The sequence below is a fragment of the Scyliorhinus canicula genome, chromosome 3 (assembly GCF_902713615.1).
Source record: "Scyliorhinus canicula chromosome 3, sScyCan1.1, whole genome shotgun sequence".
NCBI classification, from domain to species: Eukaryota; Metazoa; Chordata; class Chondrichthyes; order Carcharhiniformes; family Scyliorhinidae; genus Scyliorhinus; species Scyliorhinus canicula.
The window spans coordinates 272,085,104-272,110,112 of NC_052148.1; the positions used below are offsets into that span (position 1 = coordinate 272,085,104).

The 25,009-nt window shown below is 48.8% G+C and overlaps 1 protein-coding gene across 9 annotated transcripts in view; it reads right to left on the reverse strand.

Annotated features, from left to right (window-relative positions):
- Positions 1-1,273: 1,273 nt before the first annotated feature.
- The window catches only part of rufy3 (RUN and FYVE domain containing 3), an 87,813-nt gene continuing 64,077 nt past the window's right edge, over positions 1,274-25,009 (reverse strand). For 5 of the 9 annotated variants that reach the window (XM_038792833.1, XM_038792834.1, XM_038792836.1 and 2 more), the window contains 7 exons: positions 24,691-24,788; positions 19,290-19,409; positions 13,451-13,568; positions 9,544-9,629; positions 7,939-7,960; positions 7,770-7,847; positions 1,274-2,889 (listed from right to left, as the gene is read on the reverse strand). In XM_038792833.1, the coding sequence (XP_038648761.1) occupies positions 2,743-2,889; positions 7,770-7,847; positions 7,939-7,960; positions 9,544-9,629; positions 13,451-13,568; positions 19,290-19,409; positions 24,691-24,788 (669 nt within the window). In that variant the 3' untranslated portion in view covers positions 1,274-2,742. Of the gene's footprint in view, positions 2,890-7,769; positions 7,848-7,938; positions 7,961-9,543; positions 9,630-13,450; positions 13,569-19,289; positions 19,410-19,608; positions 21,656-24,690; positions 24,789-25,009 lie in introns of those variants that run through there. The other 4 variants (XM_038792839.1, XM_038792840.1, XM_038792841.1 and 1 more) reach the window with 2 other exon arrangements.

The window sequence follows — 25,009 nt, forward strand, 5'->3', positions numbered from 1 at the left end:
AGTAACACTTCCTGCAGACTGTCGATAGCACAGGAATGATATACAGTAGTCCCCGTTTTAACGCGGGTGTTAGGGTCCATTGTGAGTCTACGGGGGGGGGGGGGGGGGGGGGGGGGGGAAAAGAGGTCAGACCCCCGTAGACTCACAATGGGAAGCGCATGCATAGATTTTTAAATAAATTTAAAACCCCCATCGTGGATCTAATTAAAACAAGCCACGTTATTGGGAGAAGCAGAGGGAAACCCACAGAAACTTACCAGGAACTCTGGTATTCTTAGATCCATTCCCTTATCAGAACTCTGATCGATGAGGCAAACGATCTGACTTGTAACAGATAATGGATAAATACTGTGCCGTTATGTTCCCACCCCAGGATGAAGGATTAAGAATTTATTAATTATTCGAACACCAAATGTTGCTCCTGCAGGCTTTTTCTGCCGGTCCGCGGGTCAGCCGGTTTCCAATCAGCCGGCAGTGTCAATTTCAGCGGCCGGCTCACTTTGATCCGGAGAGGGAAGCTGACAGTTGGGGTCCATAAGCCCCCCCGCCGTATATCGCGAACCGCGGTATTGCGGAGCGCGGTATAACGGGGGACTACTGTACTGGGTAGCGTGGCAGACTGTTCTTTGCTGGATAGGTGTTACATTGGAGTTCTGTTCCGGTGCCATCAGCCCATGCAAGCAAACCGCTTCCCAAACACTACTGACGGACATACCCAGGGCAGTTCCCACCACCACCTCCTTAGATTTAAAATCTGAGATCGATACATTTTTCTTAAGCAAAGGTATTGTTAGGCCACAGATCAGCCATGATTTCATGGAATGCTGGAGCAGGCATGATGGGCTGAATCAGGTTAGCACTATGGCTTCACAGCACCAGGGTCCCAGGTTCGATTCCCCGCTGGGTCACTGTCTGTTCGGAGTCTGCGTGTTCTCCCCCATGTCTGCGTGGGTTTGCTCCGGTTTCCTCCCACAGTCCAAAGATATGCAGGTTAGGTGGATTGGCCATGCTAAATTGCCCTTAGGTTAGATGGGGTTGCAGGGTTACGGGGATAGGGTGGAAGGTGGGGTAAGTAGGGTGCTCTTTCCAAGAGCTGGTGCAGACTCGATGGGCCGAATGGCCTTCTGCACGGTAAATTCTATGAAGTCTATGAATGGCCTTCTTCTGTTCCTATGGTAATTCAGAGTGTAACATATGCTAGCCATGAACGAAAAAGAAAAGGTGTCCCAGAGAAGCATTTGTATAATCTTGTCGATTTAAGGTTGGGGAAATATTAATGTGCACAATTAAACATTTATTCAAATACCATTGCAGACACAACCATGAAACATCAGGAAATCCAGTTGTTTCCAGACACTAAATGAACAAAGTTCGCTGGGGTCTCACATAGAACAATACTCCTGACCCCCGATACAGTTAAAGTGTCTTTGAGAGATGATAATGTAATGAAGGAGTTCAGCAAACAGTTTTAAAGAGTCGTGTACTACACTCTCATTCTCATTGTGGGATACAGTAGCTACTTCAAAACAATGAGTAGAAATCCAAATGCAACTGATTACTAAATCAAACACCGCCATCAAGCTCGTAATAAACAGGCTTGTGTACATTCAATTCGTAATGTGTGGACACCCTTGAAAACAGACATTAGCCACAAAAATACGTTGTACCTTGCGTTGTACATCTGTGGTAAACATGGTGTCAGTTAGATACAATCTTTGAAATGAGCTCAGCTATAAATCAGTGGTAAAAATCATGTGCAATGATCTGACTGAAAAACCTCCATCTTTCAGCCCATTATCATATTCACCAAAAACAATAGAAAACCCTGATCACAATGGCAAGAAAAATTAAGATTAAGCTTCATTTAAGATCAGGCGATCCAAGTTCTAAGCTCGGGGGCATGGATATACAAACAATCAATCTCCCTGATGTGCAAAATTATAAATTAGGATTGTAGAACGCTATTCAAAATCACTGTTGATCAAAGAGCCAAAGAGCAAGATTATCTATTGCATAACAACTCTTCAGAAGCACTATCCAGCCAAGAGGATGACCACAACCTGCTCAACACACCAGCCCCCTGGTGCAGAGAGGGAGGGGTAAGTGAGCAAAGTCGGAAGATCTCCAAGTAAGTCTTCCGGTCCTGAGCCAAGGGGAATTTCAGCAGGTTGGGCGTGGGCCACAGAGCGCTCGTTCTGGCTCTGCCTGCCTCCCTTCCGCACCCAAGATGGCCCCAGCAAGCGAGCATGAGCCCTCCTGTTTCTAGTGGGGGGGGGGCACCGTAACAGACAGAAGCTGTTTGATGGTCACCGGTGATAACTTGTAAGTTATTTATTTCCTTTAAAAAAAATTAATTGTTCCCTTTTTAAAGAGGGGGGGCATTTGTATTCAACAACACTGGTGAAACAATCCAGTGCCCCCCCCACCACCCTTCTCGTCCTTTAAATGAATAATGGACGGATTTCAGACGCTTTTTTTTTTGTTGCCAGCATTGCTATTTTTAGCAGATGATCACTGTTCTGCGTCTGCAGATTGGCTCACTAAAAGGAAGTTTACAAAAAGAGCAAGAACGAGTGTACAGTCACTCAGAACAGCGTCAAAAGATGTTCTTCTTGCTGGGGGGGGGGGGGATGGAAATGTGGAATGTTGTATTAGCATCACATGAAAAGACAAATCGACGGGTGCCCCTGGTTCGCCACGCACTCGATCCATGGTTCTGGGCTGCAGGCAGGTCGCGGTGCCTCAGGGCGGTGGTGTTGTTGAGTACTGCTGTAACAGCACCCTGTAACAAGGATTACACACACACACCGGCTGGATGGAGGAGGGCAACGGCAATTCATTCATGGCACACTGACTGCAGAAGATCGCTTGGCAATTGTGGCAGCGTTTCTGTAAGAAAATTGAAGCCATTGTTTAGACACGGAGAAAAAGATGCAGCGCAGGTCGACTAGCTGGTCTGGGATCAGGTGTCACCGGTTCTGAAGAAACGTTACACTCGGGCTCCACAGGGTAAACACTGACCTGACAGGGCTGTCATATTAAACGGTAACTAGTGAAGCTATTTCCACGGGTCAGATACTCAAACAACACAAACGTAGGTAACCACACAAAGAGAAAAGGGAGGTTAGAAAAACACGTGTACAGGGCATATGGGCGGTACGGTAGCATGGTCAAAAAAAAAAGCGCCAAGGTCCAGGGTTCAATTCCCCCTTGGGTCACTGTCTGTGCAGAGTCTGCATGTTCTCCCAGTGACTGCGTGGGTTTCCTCCGGTTTCCTCCCACAAGCCCCGAAAGACGTGCTTGTTAGGTGAATCGGACATTCTGAATTCTCCCTCTGTGTACCCGAACAGGTGCCGGAATGTGGTGACTAGGGGATTTTCACAGTAACTTCATTGCAGTGTTAATGTCAGCCTACTTGTGACACTAATAATAAAGACTAACTTGCAATTCACTGCAAATAAATTAGAAGCAATAGAATCTGTGAATTTTTTTTAAATAAAGGCAAGTGTGGCGAAAAGGGTATGGGGGAGCGAGCAGGGAGGTGGTAAAGCTAATTGGATCATGCAGGAAACCAGTGCACACTTGATGGGCCTGATCCTGATCTGCCAGTGTTTCCCCATCAACAAAAACCACTTGCTTTCTGTTGAAAACAGTAAATGTGAAATTCTCTCTGATCTGGACTTTGCTCTGGGTTTGTCACTCAAAGTGACATGTGAAATCCGAATCCCGTTTACATGCCTGATATGCTGGAATTTTGGACATCAGTCAGCTAACACATTACGCCAGAGTCTCCTCGGTCTTTTGTATCTGCTACCTGGATCCTAACTCGCATCCAGTCCCATTCAAGCCATCCCCGTGCTCACTGACCTACTCTGGCTTTTGGTTTGACAATGCCGTGAATCTTTCTCATCCTGGCTTTTAAATCTCACCATGGTATTACCAGCCCCCTCCCTATCTCTAACCTGCCCCACAACCCTCGGTATCTCTGCATTCTCCCTAATCCATCCCCATTTCCTTCGCTCCACCCTGGGGATCGTGCCACAGCCGCCTGATCTTAAGGTCTGGAATTCCTTCCCTAAACCTTTCTCCCTCTCTCCTCTAAGGTGCTCCTTGAAACCCACCTCTGTGATCAAGCTTTTAAGTCACCTGTGCTATTATCTCTCTTTGTGAGTGTCAGTTCAGTTTACTAGTGCTTCACAAGTTAAGGGGTGCTATATAAACGACTTGTCTGCCCACACAACCATCCCCGCCCACTGGTACAGACCCCTGCCACTGTGCTGGTTATGGGTGAGGGTGTCCAGTATGGAATCCGTTTCAGATACACCAGGAAACAAGGGGCGCGATCCACCCAAAAAATGAACAAGTGTCATTTTGGGCAGTGACGGCAGAGTGTTTGGCAGAGGAAGGAGCTGTGCTCCGAAAGCTAGTGATTCCAAGCAAACCTGTGGGACTTTAACCTGGTGTAAGACTTCTTACTGTGCATAATTGATGGTTGAAGCTTTCAAGCCTCACATACAAAGTATCCATGTGTGGGTTTGGCATTTACTGGCGCTCCTGGTTCTTCTGATTTATTTAAATTTGTTCTCATCACGTCAGCAGTGCTCAATGCCCCCACTTTATTCAACCTCGATGTTCAACCTGGATGTTCGATACTAACGACAAAGTTCCAGACGGGTCCATCATTAGAACTGCAAAGTGCAATTTCCCCACTTTGGTTCCTTGTACTAACAACATATTTTAGTGGTTTAAGATAATAAAACAGATGACAGAGCCACGCAAGGACTGATTAGGAGAGGTCACGATGGAGCAAGGAGCAATTTAAAGGACACAGCAGAGAGAGGCAGGGAGCTTCAGGGACTGAATCCCCGAGCTTGGAGCTAAAGCAGCTGAAGGCACGGGTGGAACGGTTAAAATCAAGAGATGCTCAAGAAAGCAGAATTGGAGGAGCAGAAATCTCGGGAGGCTTGTGGGACTAGAGCAGAGTCTAGAGATCGGGAGGGCTGTAGGAGGTGACAGAGATCGGGAGGGCTGTAGGAGGTGACAGAGATCGGGGGGGGGGGGCTGTAGGAGGTGATAGAGATCGGGGGGGCTGTAGGAGGTTAGAGAGATCGGGGGGGCTGTAGGAGGTTAGGGAGATCGTGAGGACTGTGGGAGGTTAGAGAGATCGGGAGGACTGTGGGAGGTTAGAGAGATCGGGGGGGCTGTAGGAGGTGAGAGAGATCGGGGGGGCTGTAGGAGGTTAGGGAGATCGTGAGGACTGTGGGAGGTTAGAGAGATCGGGAGGACTGTGGGAGGTTAGAGAGATCGGGGGGGCTGTAGGAGGTGAGAGAGATCGGCGGGGCTGTAGGAGGTTAGGGAGATCGGGAGGACTGTGGGAGGTTAGAGAGATCGGGAGGTCTGTAGGAGGTTAGTGAGATCGGAAGGACTGTGGGAGGTGACACAGATCGGGGGGGCTGTAGGAGGTTAGAGAGATCGGGGGGGGGGGGGGGGGCTATAGGAGGTTAGAGATCGGGAGGGATGTAGGAGGTTAGAGAGATCGGGGGGGGCTGTAGGAGGTTAGAGAGATCGGGAGGGATGTAGGAGGTTAGAGAGATCGGGGGGGATGTAGGAGGTTAGAGAGATCGGGGGGGGGGCTGTAGGAGGTTAGAGAGATCGGGAGGGATGTAGGAGGTTAGAGAGATCGGGGGGGGCTGTAGGAGTTTAGAGAGATCGGGGGGGCTGTAGGAGGTGACAGAGATCGGGAGGGCTGTAGGAGGTTAGAGAGATCGGGGGGGTGGGGGGGGGGGCTGTAGGAGGTTAGAGAGATCGGGAGGGATGTAGGAGGTTAGAGAGATCGGGAGGGATGTAGGAGGTTAGAGAGATCGGGAGGGATGTAGGAGGTTAGAGAGATCGGGGGGGGGGGATGTAGGAGGTTAGAGAGATCGGGGGGGGCTGTAGGAGGTTAGAGAGATCGGGAGGACTGTAGGAGGTGACAGAGATCGGGAGGGTGTAGGAGGTGACAGAGATCAGGGGACTGTAGGAGGTGACAGAGATAGGGAGGGTGTAGGCGGTGACAGAGATCGGGGGGCTGTAGGAGGTGACAGAGATCGGGGGGCTGTAGGAGGTTAGAGAGATCGGGGGGGCTGTAGGAGGTGACAGAGATCAGGGGACTTTTGGGGGTGACAGATTGGGGGGGGCTGTAGGAGGTGATAGATCGGGGGGACTGTAGGAGGTGACAGATCGGGGGGGGCTGTAGGAGGTGACAGATCGGGGGGGCTGTAGGAGGTGACAGATCGGGGGGGCTGTAGGTGACAGATCGGGGGGCTGTAGGTGACAGATCGGGGGGGCTGTAGGTGACAGAGATCGGGGGGGGGGCTGTAGGAGGTGACAAGAGATCAGGAGGGCTGTAGGAGGTTAGGGAGATCGGGGGGGCTGTAGGAGGTGACATAGATAGGGAGGGTGTAGGAGGTGACATAGATAGGGAGGGCTGTAGGAGGTGACAGAGATCAGGAGGCTAGGAGGTGACAGAGATAGGGAGGGTGTAGTAGGTGAAGAGAATGGGGGGGGGGGGGGGGGGGGGCTGTAGGAGGTTAGAATGATCAGGGGACCGTAGTAGGTGACAGGGATCGGGGGGGCTGTAGGAGGTGACAGAGGTCGGGAGGGTGTAGGAGGTGACAGAGATAGGGAGGGTGTAGGAGGTGACAGAGATAGGGAGGGTGTAGGAGGTGACAGAGATAGGGAGGGTGTAGGAGGTGACAGAGATCGGAGAGGGTGTAGGAGGTGACAGAGATAGGGAGGGTGTAGGAGGTGACAGAGATAGGGAGGGTGTAAGAGGTGACAGAGATCGGGGGGGGTGTAGGAGGTGACAGAGATAGGGAGGGTGTAAGAGGTGACAGAGATCGGGAGGGCTGTAGGAGGTTAGAGAGATCGGGAGGACTGTAGGAGGTGACAGAGATAGGGAGGGTGTAGGAGGTGACAGAGATCGGGGGGGCTGTAGGAGGTTAGAGAGATCGGGAGGACTGTAGGAGGTGACAGAGATAGGGAGGGTGTAGGAGGTGACAGAGATCGGGAGGGTGTAGGAGGTGACAGAGATCGGGAGGGTGTAGGAGGTGACAGAGATCGGGAGGACTGTAGGAGGTGACAGAGATCGGGGGGGGCTGTCGGAGATGACAGAGATAGGGAGGGTGTAAGAGGTGACAGAGATCGGGGGGGGGTGTAGGAGGTGACAGAGATAGGGAGGGTGTAAGAGGTGACAGAGATCGGGGGGGGTGTAGGAGGTGACAGAGATAGGGAGGGTGTAGGAGGTGACAGAGATAGGGAGGGCTGTAGGAGGTGACAGAGATCAGGGAAGGTGTAGGAGGTAACAGAGATTGGGGAGGGTGTAGGAGGTGACAGAGATAGGGAGGGTGTAGGAGGTGACAGAGATAGGAGGGTGTAAGAGGTGACAGAGATCGGGGGGGCTGTAGGAGGTGACAGAGATAGGGAGGGTGTAGGAGGTGACAGAGATAGGGAGGGTGTAGGAGGTGACAGAGATAGGGAGGGTGTAGGAGGTGACAGAGATCGGGGGGGGGGGCTGTAGGGGATGGAGGTGAATACAGAGATATGGACGGGTGTTGGAGTTGGAGGAAGTTAGGGATGGTTGTCGGGGCTCAAGGAAGTTACAGAGAATTTTGAAATCAAGGACGAGAATATTTAAATCGAGGTGTCACCAAATCAGGAGCCAATATAGGTTAGAGAGCACAGGGCCAAATGTAGGCAGCAGAGTCTAGGCACGGTGATGATTAATGTACCTTCAACCTGGTTACTGAGACTTCCTCTTCACAGAGTTTACAAATTACACTCTGCTGCCTTTCCAATGTTGACCTTTCCTGTGAGACACAATGTTGGGCAGTTACAAAACCAGCCTCTTTGAAAAGCTGCATAACTGTGAGGGTCTAAGATACAAAAATTATCACTAACCTTTTCTGCTTCTGTACTTGACCTGAAAATATAATAAAGAACAGGAATGAGTCCAGCTCCAGTTTGCACGCTCATCGGGCTGGGTATATCGTAAAGTTTACAATCCACAACTACAACAGCCCAATGACGAGTTGGAAGGGGCATGTCGACAGGTGGGCAGAAAGAGAGAGAGAGATGGGCAAGGGGGAGGGGTGGGCAGAGAGAGAAGATGTGGAGAAGGAGGGGCAGGGAATGAGAGGTGGATGGATGGGGCTGGAGAGCAGTGGAGACAGAGGAGAAAACAATTACATTTACTTCTGGGATCGGTGTTGTTTCCTTCAGCTGGGAGGGGTCAGTGTTAAGCGGGTGAGCTCCTCACTCCCGGTAAACATGGTCAAGGAACGTTTAATGCTGACACTGAGCACCAACAATAGGATTGGAAAATCCACCCACATCATTGCTGAGGCCACACCTGGAGCATTGTGTCCAGTTTTGGTCTCCTTATTTGAGGAAGGATGTGGTGACATTGGAGGCAGTTCAGAGGAAGTTCACCGGATTGATTCCGGGGATGAAAGGGTTGATGTACGAGGAGAGATTAAACAATTTGGGCTTATACTCGCTGGAGTTTACAAGGATGAGACGGGATCTGATCGAAGTCTATAAAATACTAAATGGGATTGATAAAGTAAACGTAGACCAAATGTTCCCCCTTGTGGGGCAACCTATTTAAAAAAAAAATATTTTTTTGTTCCAATTAGGGGGCAACTTTAGCGGGGGGGGGGGGGGGGGGGGGGGGATATGAGACCCACACAGACACGGGGAGAATGTGCAAACTCCACACAGACAGTGACCCCGGGGGGCTCGGATCGAACCTGGGTCCTCGGCGCCGTGAGGCAGCAGAGATAACCACTGTGCCACTATGCTGCCCTGTGGGGCAATCTAGAACAAAGGGGGTCACAGACATAAGTTGAGAGGTGGTATATTTAAAACTGAGACGAGGAGGAACTACCTCTCGCAGCGGGTGGTGAATTTGTGGAACACGCTGCCCCATAAGTGCAGTGGAATCGGAGTCATTCGATAGTTTCAGGAAGGAGATAGATAATATTTCTGATAAAAAACAACGGGTCAGAGGGATTTGGGGAACAGGTGGGGAGGTGGATTTAAGACCAGGAAGAGATCAGCCAGGATCTGATTGAATGGCGGAGCAGGCTCGAGGGGCTGAATTGCCAACCTCTGCTCCTAATTCCTATATTCAACCTCCCTCATCTTCAGCAGCATGAAAAAAAGACAGTTATCAGAACACTTTATGTAAAGCTAAAAACTACAAAAGAAGAAAATTCCTTTCTGTTTAGTTGTGGCCATCTGTTCACATCGCTGAGCATTGTCACTTTAATCTGATGGCCATTGTGTTCTGGTTGGAGTTACTGCGTCAGATACAGAAGGAGCTGCTCAGTGGGGGATTGACTTTTCATCTTTCATGTTGTTCCATAATTATTCCAGATTCTTCCAACAAATCAGCCATTTACATAAGCTGACAGTGTGCAACTATTTAAATCAACAAACCACGCTGTGGCATAAAATAAACCCTCAATACTTTCTAACCCCACAGACAGAGCATCAAATTACCTTCTTGGTTGGTGGGTTCCGTTTGAAGGTCTGTCCTCTCCTGCTTGCCGGAGTCTCAGGTTTTCTTCACGAAGCTGTTCCAGTTCCTGAAAAATTTCCAACCAACCACAAATAATTAGTACACGATAAACAGAACCAGCAGACTGGGGAATAGACAAAACCGTCAGCAAACGCAGCAAGGTCACAACAACATTAATACTCCAATGATGTTACCAATCGCAGCAGATGTGTAAGAGAGCAACTGTGGTGTGACTGCCCAGGGTACTGGCTTGTCCATTCATCTAGCTCGGCCAAGGCACAGAATAAGTTTTAAAGAGTTTTCTTGCACTTTCTGAACTCAGTAATGCTCTTCAGCAATAAACGATCACCAAATGAGAAATGGCAAATGGAGTTTATGCATTTCAATAGGTCTAACATAAGAGGGAAAATATACCATAAATGGCAAAACTCTTAGGAATATGGAAAGTCAGAGATCTGGGCGTGCAGGGCCACAGATCTTTGAAGGTGGCAACACAAGTGGACAAGGTAGTCAAGAAAGCGTACGGAATGCTTGGCTTCATTCGATCGAGTATAAAAACAGGCAAGTCAGGCTTCAGTTGTATAGAACCTTGGTAAGGCCGCACTTGGAATATTGCGCACAATTCTGGCCGCCACACTACCAGAAGGATGTGGAGGCTTTGCAGAGGGTGCAGAGGAGGTTTACCAGGATGCTGCCTGGTCTGGAGGGTGTTAGCTATGCGGAGAGGCTGAATAGACTCAGACAGTTTTCATTAGAATGACAGAGGTTGAGGGGTGACCTGATAGAGGTCTACTAGATTATGAGGGGCATGGATAGAGTGGATGGGCAGGCACTCTTTCCCAGGGTGGAGAGGTCAGTCACCAGGGGGCATAGGTTTAAGGTCGTGGGGCAAAGTTTAGAGATATGCGAGGGAGGTTTTATATACAGAGTGGAATGTGGTGCCAAGGGAGGTTGTGGAAGCAGATACATACAGCCCTAGGAAGATCTTTAAAAAAAAAATAATTTAGAGCACCCAATTATTTTTTTCCAATTAAGGGGCAATTTAGCATGGCCAGTCCACCTAGCCTGCACATCTTTGGGTTGTGGGGGCGAAACCCACGCAAACACGGGAAAAGTGTGCAAACTCCACATGGACAGTGACCCAGAGCCGGGATCGAACCTGGGACCTCGGCGCCGTGAGGCTGCAGGGCTAACCCACTGTGCCACGTGCTGCCCTGAGCATTAGGAAGTACTGATGATTTTGGCCACGGGTGGTATCATGACCGGTACAGGCTTGGGGGGCCGAAGGGCCTGTTCCTGTGCTGTATTGTTCTTTGCGACCATAGATGGCCTAGGCGTCATTTAAACAACACTCTTTGGAGTGGGGGAACACTCACTTGCCTGGGTGGGTGCACCTGCGACACTCCAGTAACGCAACACCATCCAGGAGAATGGTAGCTACTTGGGCCAACGGCCCTGGATTCAATATCCAAACCTTCCCAATACTGCCGCCTGGGTCAGTCCTGGAGCAGCTCATCCAATCCCAATCTCCACCATCAGGATGGTTAGGGATAGCTGAAATCCTGTAATATCACCAAAGTTACCACCTGTCCTCACGACTGCTGCAAGACCTTTTGTGTGGCCAATCAACACAAGCCATTCAACAATGGGGCTGGTTTAGCACAGGGCTAAATCGCTGGCTTTTAAAGCAGACCAAGGCAGGCCAGCAGCACGGTTCGATCCCTGCACCAGCCTCCCCGAACAGGCGCCGGAATGTGGCAACTAGGGGCTTTTCACAGTAACTTCATTTGAAGCCTACTTGTGACAACAAGCGATTTTCATTTTGTTCATTTCATTTTTCAAAAGGGTGAGTCAAGACAAAATTTGGTGTTCGGCCGCACAGGGGATGTTAGAATCAGTGGCTGAAAACTGATCAACAACCTGGGGTTTAAGGAAGATATTAAGATGGGGAGAGGTAGAGATGTTTAGGAGTGAATTCCGGAGGTTAGGGCCCAGACCGCCAATGGTGGAATTATTAAATCGGGAATGTGCACGAGGAGGGAACTGGAGAAGTGCAGAGATCTCGGATGGTTGAGGGGCTGGAGCCGGTTACTGAGTTAGGGACGAACAAGGCCAGGAAATCAAGACATTGCCGGATCAGGTGCCGGGACCAGGAGTAGGAGTAGATCAGCGAGCTCGGGGGTTGGGGGGGGGGGGGGGGGGGGCGGCGATGAGCAACTGATCCGGATTCAGACAGGAGGAGGCAGAGATTTGGATGAGCTCGGGGTTAGAGGGTGGAAGATGGGGAGGTCAGTCAGGAGAGTTCCCATTCATTCGCTGGTCAAAAATCCTGGAGTTCCTGATCCGAGGGGCACACTATATGGCAGCTTTTCGTGGAGAAGGCTCATTAGCACTCGGAATGGGCAATCGATGCTGGCCGTACCAGTGTCAAATATTCATTACCAGAAAACTTTCAAAGTTTAATTTGCCTCATCTATCAGGTCATTTACAATTCTGCACTGGGTCAGACCAACAGAATTAGTTTACACATAAGGGAAGGCATATAGCTAATTCACAACCTTAGTTGTATAGAACTTAGCTGTATAGAATGTTAGTTAGGCCACACGTGAAACATAGGGCGCGGTTGTCCGTATCCCGACGCCGATTTCATAATCACCGATCGGGCGGAGAATCCCTCTTTACGATGGAAGCGGGGGCGGCACCTTTTTTAAGCAGGTTGCGTAGGCTCCTCCCCCCCCACCCAAATGGCGTCATCGCAGCGTTGGGACGGCCTCAGGACGTCACCTGAAGGCCCTCCCCCGATGCTCCGCCCCCGATGGGCCGAGTTCCCAACCGCGCGGGGGGGGGGGGGGGGGGGGGGGGGGGGCGCGTATGGTTTCAGCGGCCGGGTGCCCAGCGTGGGAGCTGCGGACTGTGTCCAGCACCACAGCGGTCGGGGGTGGGGCCACGGACCCGGCAATTCTCCAGTTGTTTATTTTGTGCAGGCCGGGTGTTTTACGTGGCCGGCTGCTAGCCCTGCACCATCGCAGGATCAGTGCTGGGGCCTCGCCGATCTTTCCCACGTAGAACACCACGGAACTTCCGGACATAGCCAAAAATCAGAGAATCCAGCCCCATGGTGTTCAATTCTGGTCGCCACACTACCAGAAGGATGTGGAGGCTTTAGAGAGGGTGCAGAAGAGATTTACCAGGATGTTGCCTGGTATGGAGGGCATTAGCTATGAGGAGAGGTTGAATAAACTTGGTTTGTTCTCACTGGAACAACGGAGGTTGAGGGGCGACCTGATAGAGGTCTACAAAATTATGAGGGGCATAGACAGAGTGGATAGTCAGAGGCTTTTCCCCAGGGTAGAGGGGTCAATTACTAGGGGGCATTAGTTTAAGGTGCGAGGGGTAAGGTTTAGAGGAGATGTACGAGATAATTTTCTTTTGTTTACACAGAGGGTAGTGGGTGCCTGGAACTCGCTGCCGGAGGAGGTGGTGGAAGCAGGGACGATAGTGACGTTTAAGGGGCATCTTGACAAATACATGAATAGGATGGGAATAGAGGGATACGGACCCAGGAAGATTTTAGTTTAGACGGGCAGCATGGTCGGCACAGGCTTGGAGGGCCGAAGGGCCTGTTCCTGTGCTGTTCTTTGTTTAGGTGTTCAATTCTATCTATCAGGAAATACTGAACCAACTGGGGGTCTTTCTTCCAGAAATAACAACCTCCCGAGCCTCGGTCTACAGATTTACATCTATAGACAATACCCAATTTAGGGCAGCTGTCATTTCACGCTATGCTTAAATAGGTTATCAGTGATCACCACAGAGTCCAATGAATTTAAGGTTTGTTCCGTTTTTGTCAATATTTGAGCCCATTCAATGTCTTTGTTGATCATTTACCTTCTTCATATTGGCCATTTGTTGTTGATCAGCCTTCACTTGTCCCGAGCCGTTATTGCGATGAGGATCACTCTGCAAACTCAGTTTCTTCTCCTTTAAGCCCATTTCCAATTGGGAACTGGAGACAGAGGAATGTGATCAGAACGATGGAGAAACCACTTTGATTACAGGGCTCGTGACAATAAACTCGTGGGGTGATAAATGGGCAGGGAACATGGAGCCGTCTGCAAGGCAGAGCTCGAGAAACTCAAAAGCAACATGACTTCTACTTTGACGAGCGGTGGGCCAATTGGACAGGAAACCAATGGGGCTGATGGGATGTCAGCCTTCCTATCAAGAAGACTGGGATGTGAAAGTGAGGAAGGGACATTGTACTTTAGTCCGATCCTAGCTGGAGTAACTGTACCATTCCAGGCACCATACCTCAGGAAGGACACGATGGCCTGGTAGGAGGTGCAATGCAGATTCGCCATAAAGATATCAGGGGTAAAGATATCAGCAGTAAAAGGGTCAATCTCTGAAAATGGTTCGCACAATTATGCCTCATCATCCCTCAAGATTGGGAGGGGATCTAATCAATTTTTAAAATGGTTCAAAAAAACTGGACAGGTTGGATACAAAGATAAACTATTTCCTCTGGTGGGTGTGGTCCAGAATTAGAGGACTGGATCTTAAAAATAGAAGGAAGTTCTGATGAAAGGACATCAAACTGAAACGTTAACCCAGTTTCTCTCCCCACAGATGCTGTCAGGCCTGCTGAGTGCTTCCAATATTTTCGGCTTTTATCCCTTAAGATTAGAGCAAAGCCGTTTGTTCAGGGATGTCAGGAAGCACTTACCCACGGAAAGGGGAGCGGAAAGCCGGAATTCTCACTCTCCCCTCTCCCCACCCCACCCCAGTCAAGATACAGATCAGCCACGATCTAACTGAATGGTGAAACAGGCTTGAGGGGCTGAATGGCCCCCTTCTCTGTTCCCCACTTTGCGGGATTGACACTGGTGGGGAACCATGGAGGGGCTAGTGACAAGGACCCCCAGCAGTCGTATGAGCAGATAGGGTTTGGGAGAGGAAAAGACGGCAGACACGGTTCATGGTCCTAGGGAGTTAGTAGGTAGCTCAGAGTGAGAAAGGTCCATGTAGCACAATGGTTAGCACTACTGCTTCAGAGCTCCAGGGACCCAGGTACGATTCCCGGCTGGGTCACTGTCTGTGTGGAGTCTGCACGTCCTCCCCGTGTGTGCGCGGGTTTCCTCCGGGTGCTCCGGTTTCCTCCCACAGTCCAAAGATGTGCAGGTTAGGTGGATTGGCCATGATAAATTGCCCTTAAGTGTCCAAAAAGATTAGGTGGGCTTACTGGGATAGGGTGGGAGGCGTAAGCTTAAGTAGGGTGCTCTTTCCAAGGGCCGGTACAGTCTCGATGGGCAGAATGGCCTCCTTCTGCACTGTATGATCAATGATCTCCCCCACCGTGAGGCATCTCCTGTTCCTTGTCACACGCAAAAGAAATTATATTTCATAAATCACTTACCGTCTCCACCCACCGTTTACAGCATGGAAACGACGCAACATAAAAATTAATTTATTTTTTAAAAAGTACTGACACCTGAATGATTGCAACAGGTCGACCTTTTGATCGTAACCATGCTCTCACCTGCTTGGAGAGAGAGGCTCAAGCGCTGTCCAAAAACGTTCCCATCAACATGGAATTGGAGAGTTGAGTTTTTACACCCAGCCCCCATTGCTGTTCGTATCATAGTCTGGAATTGAAGATCAGGGCCAAAAGCTTTAAAGCTCCGTTCTTCAAAACCGACCTCGGTGGTAAAACACCGGGAATGGCTGGACAAGCAAAGAACAGCGGAACTGAGGGGTTCCGACTCTCAGGAAACTCTGACCAAACTGCCGATCCTTTCTCCGGGGGGCGGGGGGGGGGCGACCCAACAGAGGTCTTTACCCAGAGAGCGGCAAGAACCACCACAAACAGTAGTTGAGGTGAACAGTTAAGAGATACATCAATGGGAATCTGGATAGACATCAGGGAGAATGGGACAGGAGAACCCGCTGTCAGGTTGCAATATAACGGGACGCGGTTTATCGAGCCAAAGCCTCAATTTGCAAAATATTCTCTCCTGTCTTAAATTGGTTAAAAATAAATACCACCCCTATAATTAATTATCCGATTATTTAATAAAGCTATGCAATAATTAATTAACTATTAGCAAACAGTTGGACTGGGGATTGAATGCATTAAACCCAGATCCAGTTTTGTACATCCTTCCCACCACCCAAATTGTTGAACTCTGAATTTCTCCAGACATTATTATTGGGGTCTGCTTACCAACACCGTCTATTTTTGCCTCGCACTGGAGTGCTTGTCCACCACACTTATCAAATTAAGAGGGGGACTCAACCAAATGAAGAAATGCTGATTGAAACTGGCAGTCAACACCGAGTTTTATACAAATGGTCCATTCATCCCAAGTGTTCTGTGCTGGGGTATATATTCCCCCCCACCCTACTGCATCTCAACTCATTGACATAGAATCCCTACAGTGCAGAAAAGAGGCCATTTGGCCCATAAGAGTCTGCAGCAACTTTCAAGAGCACCCCTAGCCATGCTTACTCCCCCGACCTGTCACCGTAACACCACCTTATCTACACATCTTTGGATAGTTGAGGAGCAATTTATCAATTTAGGCCAAATCCACCTAATCTGCACATCTTCGGACTGTGGGAGGAAACCGGAGCACCCGGAAGAAACCTAAGCAGACACGGGGAGAAAGTGCAAACTCCATTCAGACAGTTGTTACCCAAGGCCGGAATTGAACCCAGGTCCCTGCCGCTGTGAGGCAGCAGTGCTAACTACCAGCGCCCTATCTTAGATAGGCCCGAAGTATCGTTGTGGTTTTCCCTCTCCTTCTACTTCACAGAGTAGTAAAGCACGAGGCCTTTCAGCCCATCAGGCCTGTGTCGGCTATTTCAAAGAGAAATCTAGTTAGTTAGTTATCAGAGTTATAAAAACATTCCAACAGTTTTATAATTTTAACAAAAATACAATTTCACAATTTCTTCCTTCCTCTATCTTGTTTCTTTCTTGCTGGGTATCTCTTTCCATTTCCCTCAACTTCTCTCGCTGCATCAGACATGAACTGTGTGTCTACCAACATCACTTAATGGCTGGAACTATGACATGGATCGATTTGCCTCAATCAGAGCCTGACTCACTTTATGATGGCTGCTGTATTCTGTAATGCCGACAAACCTCCAGTTTCAGAGAAATTTGGACTGTAACAGGTTTCTCATGCTCTCCCTTTGTCAGGTTTCCTCTTTCCAGGAATTATCAAAGTGCCACTGACACAGAGTCCCCAATCTCCACTAGATATATGAATGCACCTGTCCTTTTTGCAACTCTGATCACATTCTGCTCCTCACATCACCTCATGTGTTTTTTCACCATGATAAACTCTCTTACATTTCATGCCTGGTATATCATGACATCTTGCATTTTACTGAAGCCGGACATGGATAGCAAATAAATTAATTGAAAAGCAAGGGGAAAGAAAACCTCGTCTTAAGAGTGTGTTTAAAAACTAAACTTGTAAGGTGAGAAATCTGTTGTAGACTGTCGGTTTACACTGTAAGAGAACGAAAAGTTGTTTACACTGTAAGAGAACGAAAAGTTGTCCAGCTTGTGTCAAAGAGAGTTACTGGCTAGCCAATACCGCCTCACAATCTGTGCACTTTCTGTAGCACCGGGTCACTGTCCGTGTGGAGTTTGCACATTCTCCCCGTGTCTGCGTGGGTCTGTACTGGGTGGGTCCGTACTGGGTGATATGCTGATACCAGACTGTGTTTCGACTCCATTCTTACTCAGAAATATTTCAAATCTTTGCTGACCAAACTCTGCACTAATATCCCACACCAACACCTCTGGCAACCCATACATTGCAAACCAGCTTCTCAATCTCAATTTTGACACTACGGGCATAAACTCAACATTTATCCACTTGCTGTAACCACCCAGAAAAACAAGATACTCTTCCACGTCCAATAAATTGACATGCACTCATTCTCAATATTCTTTTTTTTAAATTTAGAGTACCCAATTATTTTTTCCAATTAAGGGGCAATTTAACGTGGCCAATCCACCTATACTACACATCTTGGGGTTGTGGGGGTGAAACCCACGCAGACACGGGGAGAATGTGCAAACTCCACACGGACAGTGACCCAGAGCCGGGATTCGAACCCAGGTCCTCAGCGCCGTAGGCAGCAATGCTAACCACTGTGCCACCGTGCTGCCCCATTCTCAGTATTCTTGAGTTTTCCCATGGAATGAAAGGAACCTTGATTCGATCATTTCTCATTGAGACACCACAGCTTTTCACCAACTCTTGAATATCGCTAACTGTCTTTGGATACCAAAAGTAACTCTTTGCTACTGCTTTCACAGATCGTCCCAGTGTGTTCTTGAAGAAGCTCCTTGATGAATCGGTCTCGAAACCTTGGCAGAATAATTACGCTTAAACCTCACATGAGACGGCTTTGATCTACACTTTGTCCATTTCTACGTGTTAAATACTCCTGCAATTTCTCATCCCCACATTCTTTAGGCTATGATTGTCCAGCCAATCATGATACAATGGAGTATGTTACTGAGCAGCGCAACTTTGCGAGTTTCTTCATTAATTTCTCTGGCAGACACTGGCATGTTGTGTGTGTGTGTGTGTGTATATATATGTTTGTGTGTGTGTGTGTGTGTGTGTGTGTGTGTGTACTAATTCATAGGTAACTTAGTGGCTAGAAATGAATAATCCTTCACAGGAATGATCTGCTAACTTATGATTTGGATATGGATGGACCATCACAATCCACATCCATCTTTTGAAGATTTGCCACCGCCCAATATGGTATTCCCTGGTTTGAATCAAATATGATCGCAAAGGCTTGATGGTCAGTTAACTAAATGAACATCTGGGCAGCACGGTGGTGCAGTGGTTGGCATTGCTGCCTCATGGCGCCGAGGATCCGGGTTCGAATCCCGGCCCTGGGTTACTGTCCGTGTGGAGTTTGCACATTCTACCCGTGTTTGCGTGGGTCTCACCCCCACAACCCAAAAGATTCCTAAATTGCCCCTTAATTGGGAAAATGTTAAAAAAACCTAAGTGAACATCCCACTGTACAAGTCTTTGTGGAACATCGTGACACCATGAATGATCATTAATACCTCTTTCTCAACTGGAGTAATTCACTCTGACTCACTTTGTACCCAAATACGTTGTGCACACGCAGCAATCTTTCAAACTGCTCAAACTTGCACAAAATCAGCTTTACGAGATCTAAAAATATGTCGCCGCGTTCTTCCATCCTCAAATTTCTCAAATGAATTGTAAAAAATCCTGGCTGCCACCTTCCTGTTGTGTACTGTACACCCGCCCACCAGCGGGGGCAGTATACCAAAATGCTCAGACCTTGCAATGTACAACAGAGGGGACCATTTAGAACTGAGATGGGGAGAACTGTCACTCTTAAGTGTTGTGAATCTTTGGAACTCTCTACCCCAGCGGGCTGTTAATGCTCAATCGTTGCGTACATCCAAGAGATTGAAAGGTTTTTGAGTACTGCGGCAATTAAGAAATATGGGGACGGCGCAGGAAGGTGGCATGGAGTTAGAAGATCAGCCATGAATGGTGGGGCCAAACTGGTCAACAGATGGCCCTTAATAATAACCGGAGCAAGCCAACGAGATTGTCCACGCACAAGGTCACCAATTTGCGCTGAACTATTCTCCCTGTTCGTTCCCCCTCCGCCCCATCGACAGTGCGGACAGGTGGTCACCTACCGTTGCTTGGTGAGCAGATCCACCTCACTCTGCAAGCTGAAAATCTTCTCGCCAAACTCCTGCTTGAAGAGATAGTTGGCTTCCTCGGCTGATTGGCAGCTGCTCTGCGTCTGTCGCAATCTGGGATTCGAGTCAGATGAGTTGGTGGTAAAACAAAAAAGCCACGGTGGAGATAGCGGGTCGAGGTGGAGGGGGGGGGGGGGTTGGGAAAAGATCAAGTTCAAACAAAACAAAAGAAAACTCAATGATGGTTAGAAACAACAAAAAAAATAAAAAAGTGGCAGTCTTGCAAAAGGAAAAGGGGATTCAGGCAAAGAGATGGTTTTCTTTCCAAGTATTTATTTTGATCTATTTTACTACACAGTTCACAATAATGATGGTTAAATAACAAAACAATTCTTTTTTTTTGACATTTCTTTACCCCCAGCAAAAACATATCTTTGCACCAGGATTAAGTCTGGCTCAACAGCCAACACATCGTTAACGCATTCAATCGAAATATTTTTAAATAAAAAATAATTTTGACAGCATAGTGCAAAAGCAGATATTGGTTGCACGATAAACTCTTGCATGATCTAATTAGTTGACAATTGGTCTGTCTCTGAAAGCCAACCGTTTAGTCCCAAATACTTCACAATTATTTCCACATATGCTACTTGGTTCTGAGTCCTCTAGTGGGCAGGTTAAAATCGGGTTACGTTTTGGCATCGGCCCGTCTGAAGTTCACGAGGTCACGTTGGCACACCCAGACACGTGTACTAGTTCGGCCGCAGTTCAGCCAAGGTCTCACTGAACTGTGGAACAGGTCCCGGGGGCTGAATGGCCCTACTTCTGTCCCTACTGAATTTCACACAGCTATTCCCCAACAACAGAATCTACCCAAAACGGGATTTGGGCAAATGGGGTTGTCCTGTTTTAAGTGCAGAGGGCACCAAACAAGGTTACAATCTCAAACAGCTTTCATTCGCAAACAAAGAAATCCTAATTTATTGCAGTGAAATCTTCTCAGCATCGTACAGTTGTGTATCACAAATCACTCTGCCTGAATTCTGTAATGGCAAACTGTTTAATGTGGGTGTCTCAAAGTATAAAACTCGCACAGCCATTCTCGGTGGAAGCATTTGTTTTACCAACACTTACAAAGTCAGGACTGGCTGTGAATTATCCCAGCATTAATCACATATAAGCTATTGTGTCCATTACCCCATCTCACCTGTCTTACAACATTCTCAAAACTCATTTCATTTAACTTGATCCCATATAGCCTCCGTCACCCTCACCTTATTTTTTTTAAAAATACATGCTTCTGAATTATCTGTGTTTTCGGGCGAATCCCTCATCCGGCAATCCCGCTATCAATCTACACTGTACCCGGAAACCATCACAGTTGACAATGCCGTTACCCTCGTCCTAGAAGTGCGCCTGCAATAGATTCAAACCCATGACCCCCACATCCACACACCCCAGTGAAAAGACTTGCCTGTTGCAAGTGCTTTCAATATGCGCAGGGTGTGCCAAAACATTTTCAAACATGCCCAATAGGTGACATTTGACAAAACGAGGAAGGCCAAAATCAGCTGGGTCAAGGGGCAAAACAGAGAGGGGGATTTGGGGGGTTGAAGTTCGGACTCTTGGTGGGTCTGTATCTCGGAAATCCAGACCACTCAAACCAAAACCACTGGTTGTTCCTGTGCTTTACTCACCAAACCCTCCCCAACAAAGGCTCACAAAAAAAAAAGGTTCATCACTGCACTCAAAGCTGTCCTGTTGCGGCTGGGATGTCTGCCAACACCCAGATCACACCCAACATGACGCCAAGCTTTCAGATGAAACTTTATCAAGGATAACGGTGAAAGGTGTGTGATAATAAGGCAAATCCACTGCACACGCTTCTTCTATATCTTGGTCATTCCTTTTAAGGAACGTATCAAATTGACCGCGGTCAACAACAATGGCGATAGTGGGCCCCCCCACCGATTCAAAAAAAATTAAACAAATTGACAACTACTTTGAAAAGGGAAGCTTTCTGTTGAAGGCGGAGAAGTATTCTCGAGGAAATCGTACCACTCACACACCAGTAAGGAAACCAGGCCATGTAAATGGTGGCAGAAAATAAAAAGGGCCACTTGTCAAACATGAATTATTCAAATACTATAATAATAAACTTCTTTGTGGCTGATTTTTAAACTGGAAAATTGCTTCACTGCAAACTGTAACCACAACTTTTTTGTTTTTTTTAAATAGATTTTCTGTCTCCTCCGTTGCCAGGTTAGTAGAAGGTCTTCTCCTTCGATGCCTAGTGTTTCTGCACCAACTTCCCAGCTGCAATGTTTAGATTCCTAGCTTGTTTCACCAAATCATTTTCACTTTTTGAGAGACATGGTCATCAGCAGGTAAAGATATTGCAAAAACCAGGAGGAGGAGGAGGGGGGGGGGGGGGAAGGGATGATGAAGAAAATAAAAAAAAATAAAAGAAGTTAAAGGAAACAGGAGAAAGAAAAGAAAACACAGTAAAAGAGCACTTTCATTAGCAAATTTGCAGGTTGAAATTCTTTTTCCATTGTACTTAAGCAGTCGTATTTTAAATCATCAATTCCTGCACGCTGGCAGTCCCAGCTACTCACAAATACAAGAGTATTTTGGACATTCAACCGGATCAAACTTTCCCCATTAGCTCCACATGTCCCTGCTGATATCCTCCCTGGGCAGCCCCCTCCCACAGGAAGCATAGAGATACAAAGCGTTGGTGATGGAAGGAACAGAGGACGGCACGAACAGCGAAGGGAAACTACTTTATATCCGTTACATTTGCATAGTTGAATATTCTTTGCCAATATTGCAACGCCCCCGTTCTCCACTATTACTGGACAGGATGGAGATGTGATGGGGAAATTATCCATTCACTGCTGACTGGGATTGGCTTTACGCACATTGTGTTACCATCCTCCACTGACTGCATTTTGCCGGAGAAGTCATTCTGCCGTTATCGGGAGTCGTTGCTGTATCTTTAGCCATGACTTTGGTTTGTTGTAGTTTAGACACTTTTCCAATAAACTCTGTACAGAGTGCCGTTTAAATAAGACTGTTTCCTCGGTGAATGGATTTTTCTGCAAAATAGACTGCGCTGCAATTCCCACCCTCGCCCTTACCCGTCTGCCAACTTACTGGCCAACAGGGTGGCATGGAAAGAAACGCTGTACAAAGAATGACCCTTCTGGATAAGAGGGTTGGAGTTTTATTTTACTGGCAGGGACAACAATTAAACACAACAGTAAATCCAGCCCATCAGCAAAGCTGGTGGGCAGGACCCCCGGTGCGCAGGACCCCCCCGTGCGCAGGACCCCCCCGCGCGCAGGACCCCCCCGCGCGCAGGACCCCCCCGCGCGCAGGACCCCCCCGCGCGCAGGACCCCCCCCGCGCGCAGGACCCCCCCGCGCGCAGGACCCCCCCGCGCGCAGGACCCCCCCGCGCGCAGGACCCCCCCGCGCGCAGGACCCCCCGTGCGCAGGGCCCCCCCGTGCGCAGGACCCCCCGTGCGCAGGACCCCCCCGTGCGCAGGACCCCCAGTGCGCAGGACCCCAGTGCGCAGGACCCCCAGTGCGCAGGATCCCCAGTGCGCAGGACCCCCAGTGCGCAGGACTCCCAGTGCGCAGGACTCGCAGTGCGCAGGACTCCCAGTGCGCAGGACTCCCAGTGCGCAGGACTCCCAGTGCGCAGGACTCCCAGTGCGCAGGACTCCCAGTGCGCAGGACTCCCAGTGCGCAGGACTCCCGGTGGTGGTGTTTGGATTAAATTCACTAGGACAGGCGTGTGTGCAGCCATGTCCATTAAGATTGAAGATGGAGGGAGGGCTAAAAAAATAAAACTCTCTCACTGTCTCCTTGAACAGGCAAAAACGTGGGGCCGCTATCTCAGAGAACTAACTCTGCCTGTCTCATAATCACCCTTCCATAACAAAACCATTTCATAACACACGCGCATTTGACTGATGGTCCTCTAGGTCTGCGTGACCAGAACGCGTTTACACTCCACCCAGGACGCATCAGTCTGCCATGATCAAATTACATTCTGGCACCAGTTTGGATTGGCGGACACAGCGTCCAGCTTTCAGGTTTGGCTTAGAGTCAGCAGAATGAAGTGAGCGTGCGGGACAGACAGAAAGGCTTACAGGGAGGTGAGGAGGGAGGGAAGTGAGGAGGGAGGGAAGTGAGGAGGGAGGGAAGTGAGGAGGGAGGGAAGTGAGGAGGGAGGGAAGTGAGGAGGGAGGGAAGTGAGGAGGGAGGGAAGTGAGGAGGGAGGGAAGTGAGGAGGGAGGGAAGTGAGGAGGGAGGGAAGTGAGGAGGGAGGGAAGTGAGGAGGGAGGGAAGTGAGCGTGTGGGACAGACAGACAAAGGTTCACAGGGAATTGAGGAGGGAGGGAATTGAGGAGGGAGGGAGGGAGAGAGTGACAGTAATCATATAGCTCTTCCAAAGAGTCTACGCAGTCACGAGGGGGATCAAACAACATCCTTGAGTGTTGTGAGATTCCATGTGAGCTACCAGTGATATTACAATCGAGAAATCTAGGCTGGAATCGGAAAATTGTCCATCTGCGATAGCATTTAAAAAAAGGGAAATACATTTGGACAAAGTAAGGTTGCTGAAGGAAAGACCATTTATTTTGCTTCCTTTTAATTACGTGACATTGAACTTTGTGACATCTTTCCTGGCCCACTGTCATATTTCAATTCATCAGTCGCCCATACCGAACCTCACTCCCTTATCATCCCAGACGCGTGGGGGGTACGCTGCTTACGTCATTCCCATACTGCCATAGGAAGATCCATGAACTGATTTATTGGATTACGGCAGAGCCGATAACATAGTGGTGTGCGGTCACAGAGAACGCGAGGGGGGGGTAAAGTGGGGTTTTGGAGAGTCAGCAAGGCACCCAGGGCGGGTCAGGTCCCTGTACATGCACAATGGAGGCATGGGCGGGGGGGGAATGATCAAATAAAACAAAGGAGGGGAAATGAATCTGTACCCCATCTCCACCTGGTGTGGTGATATCTTTCACTCTCTTCAATCGTGGCTGTCAAGGAAGTGGATGAGGCGGAGAGAGAAATAGAAGCGAGTACTAAAAACATTGGGTGCAGCACTCGGTGCACTGGTCTGTTTATTCACATTAACAGATGATTTGCAGCCCTGGTGATTATTCCACCTGGGATTATTTGAGCTCCTCGTGTTGAAGCCAGCATTCCCGAGTGGAAAATCACCCAACTCCTGTTTGGCACATCAAAAAGCTCACGTTTAGACGCAGGCGAGTTAATTGCAACGTGAAGACGTGCATTCAGAGCACCTGCTGCCCAAAGTATGGCTGGGAAACCACTTATTGAGCAACCTGCACATTGCGATCATTTACCTTTGCTCCAGTTGTTTAATGGTACAGTTCATCTGGTTTGCCTTCTCCTCCAAACGAGCAATAATTTCATTCTTCTGTCTAATCACATTATCGGAGCCCTGTGACATTTAAGAGAGATCCCAATTCGCAAAGAAGCACCAAGAAAGCACCACACACACATCACCCCCCCCCCCCACCCCACACGTCACCCCCACTCCCCCCACCCACATCACCCGCCGTCACCCCCACACAAAGCACCCCCCCACGTCACCCCCACACACATCACCCCCCCCCCACATCACCCCCCTCCCCCACGTCACCCCCCCACCCCCCACACACA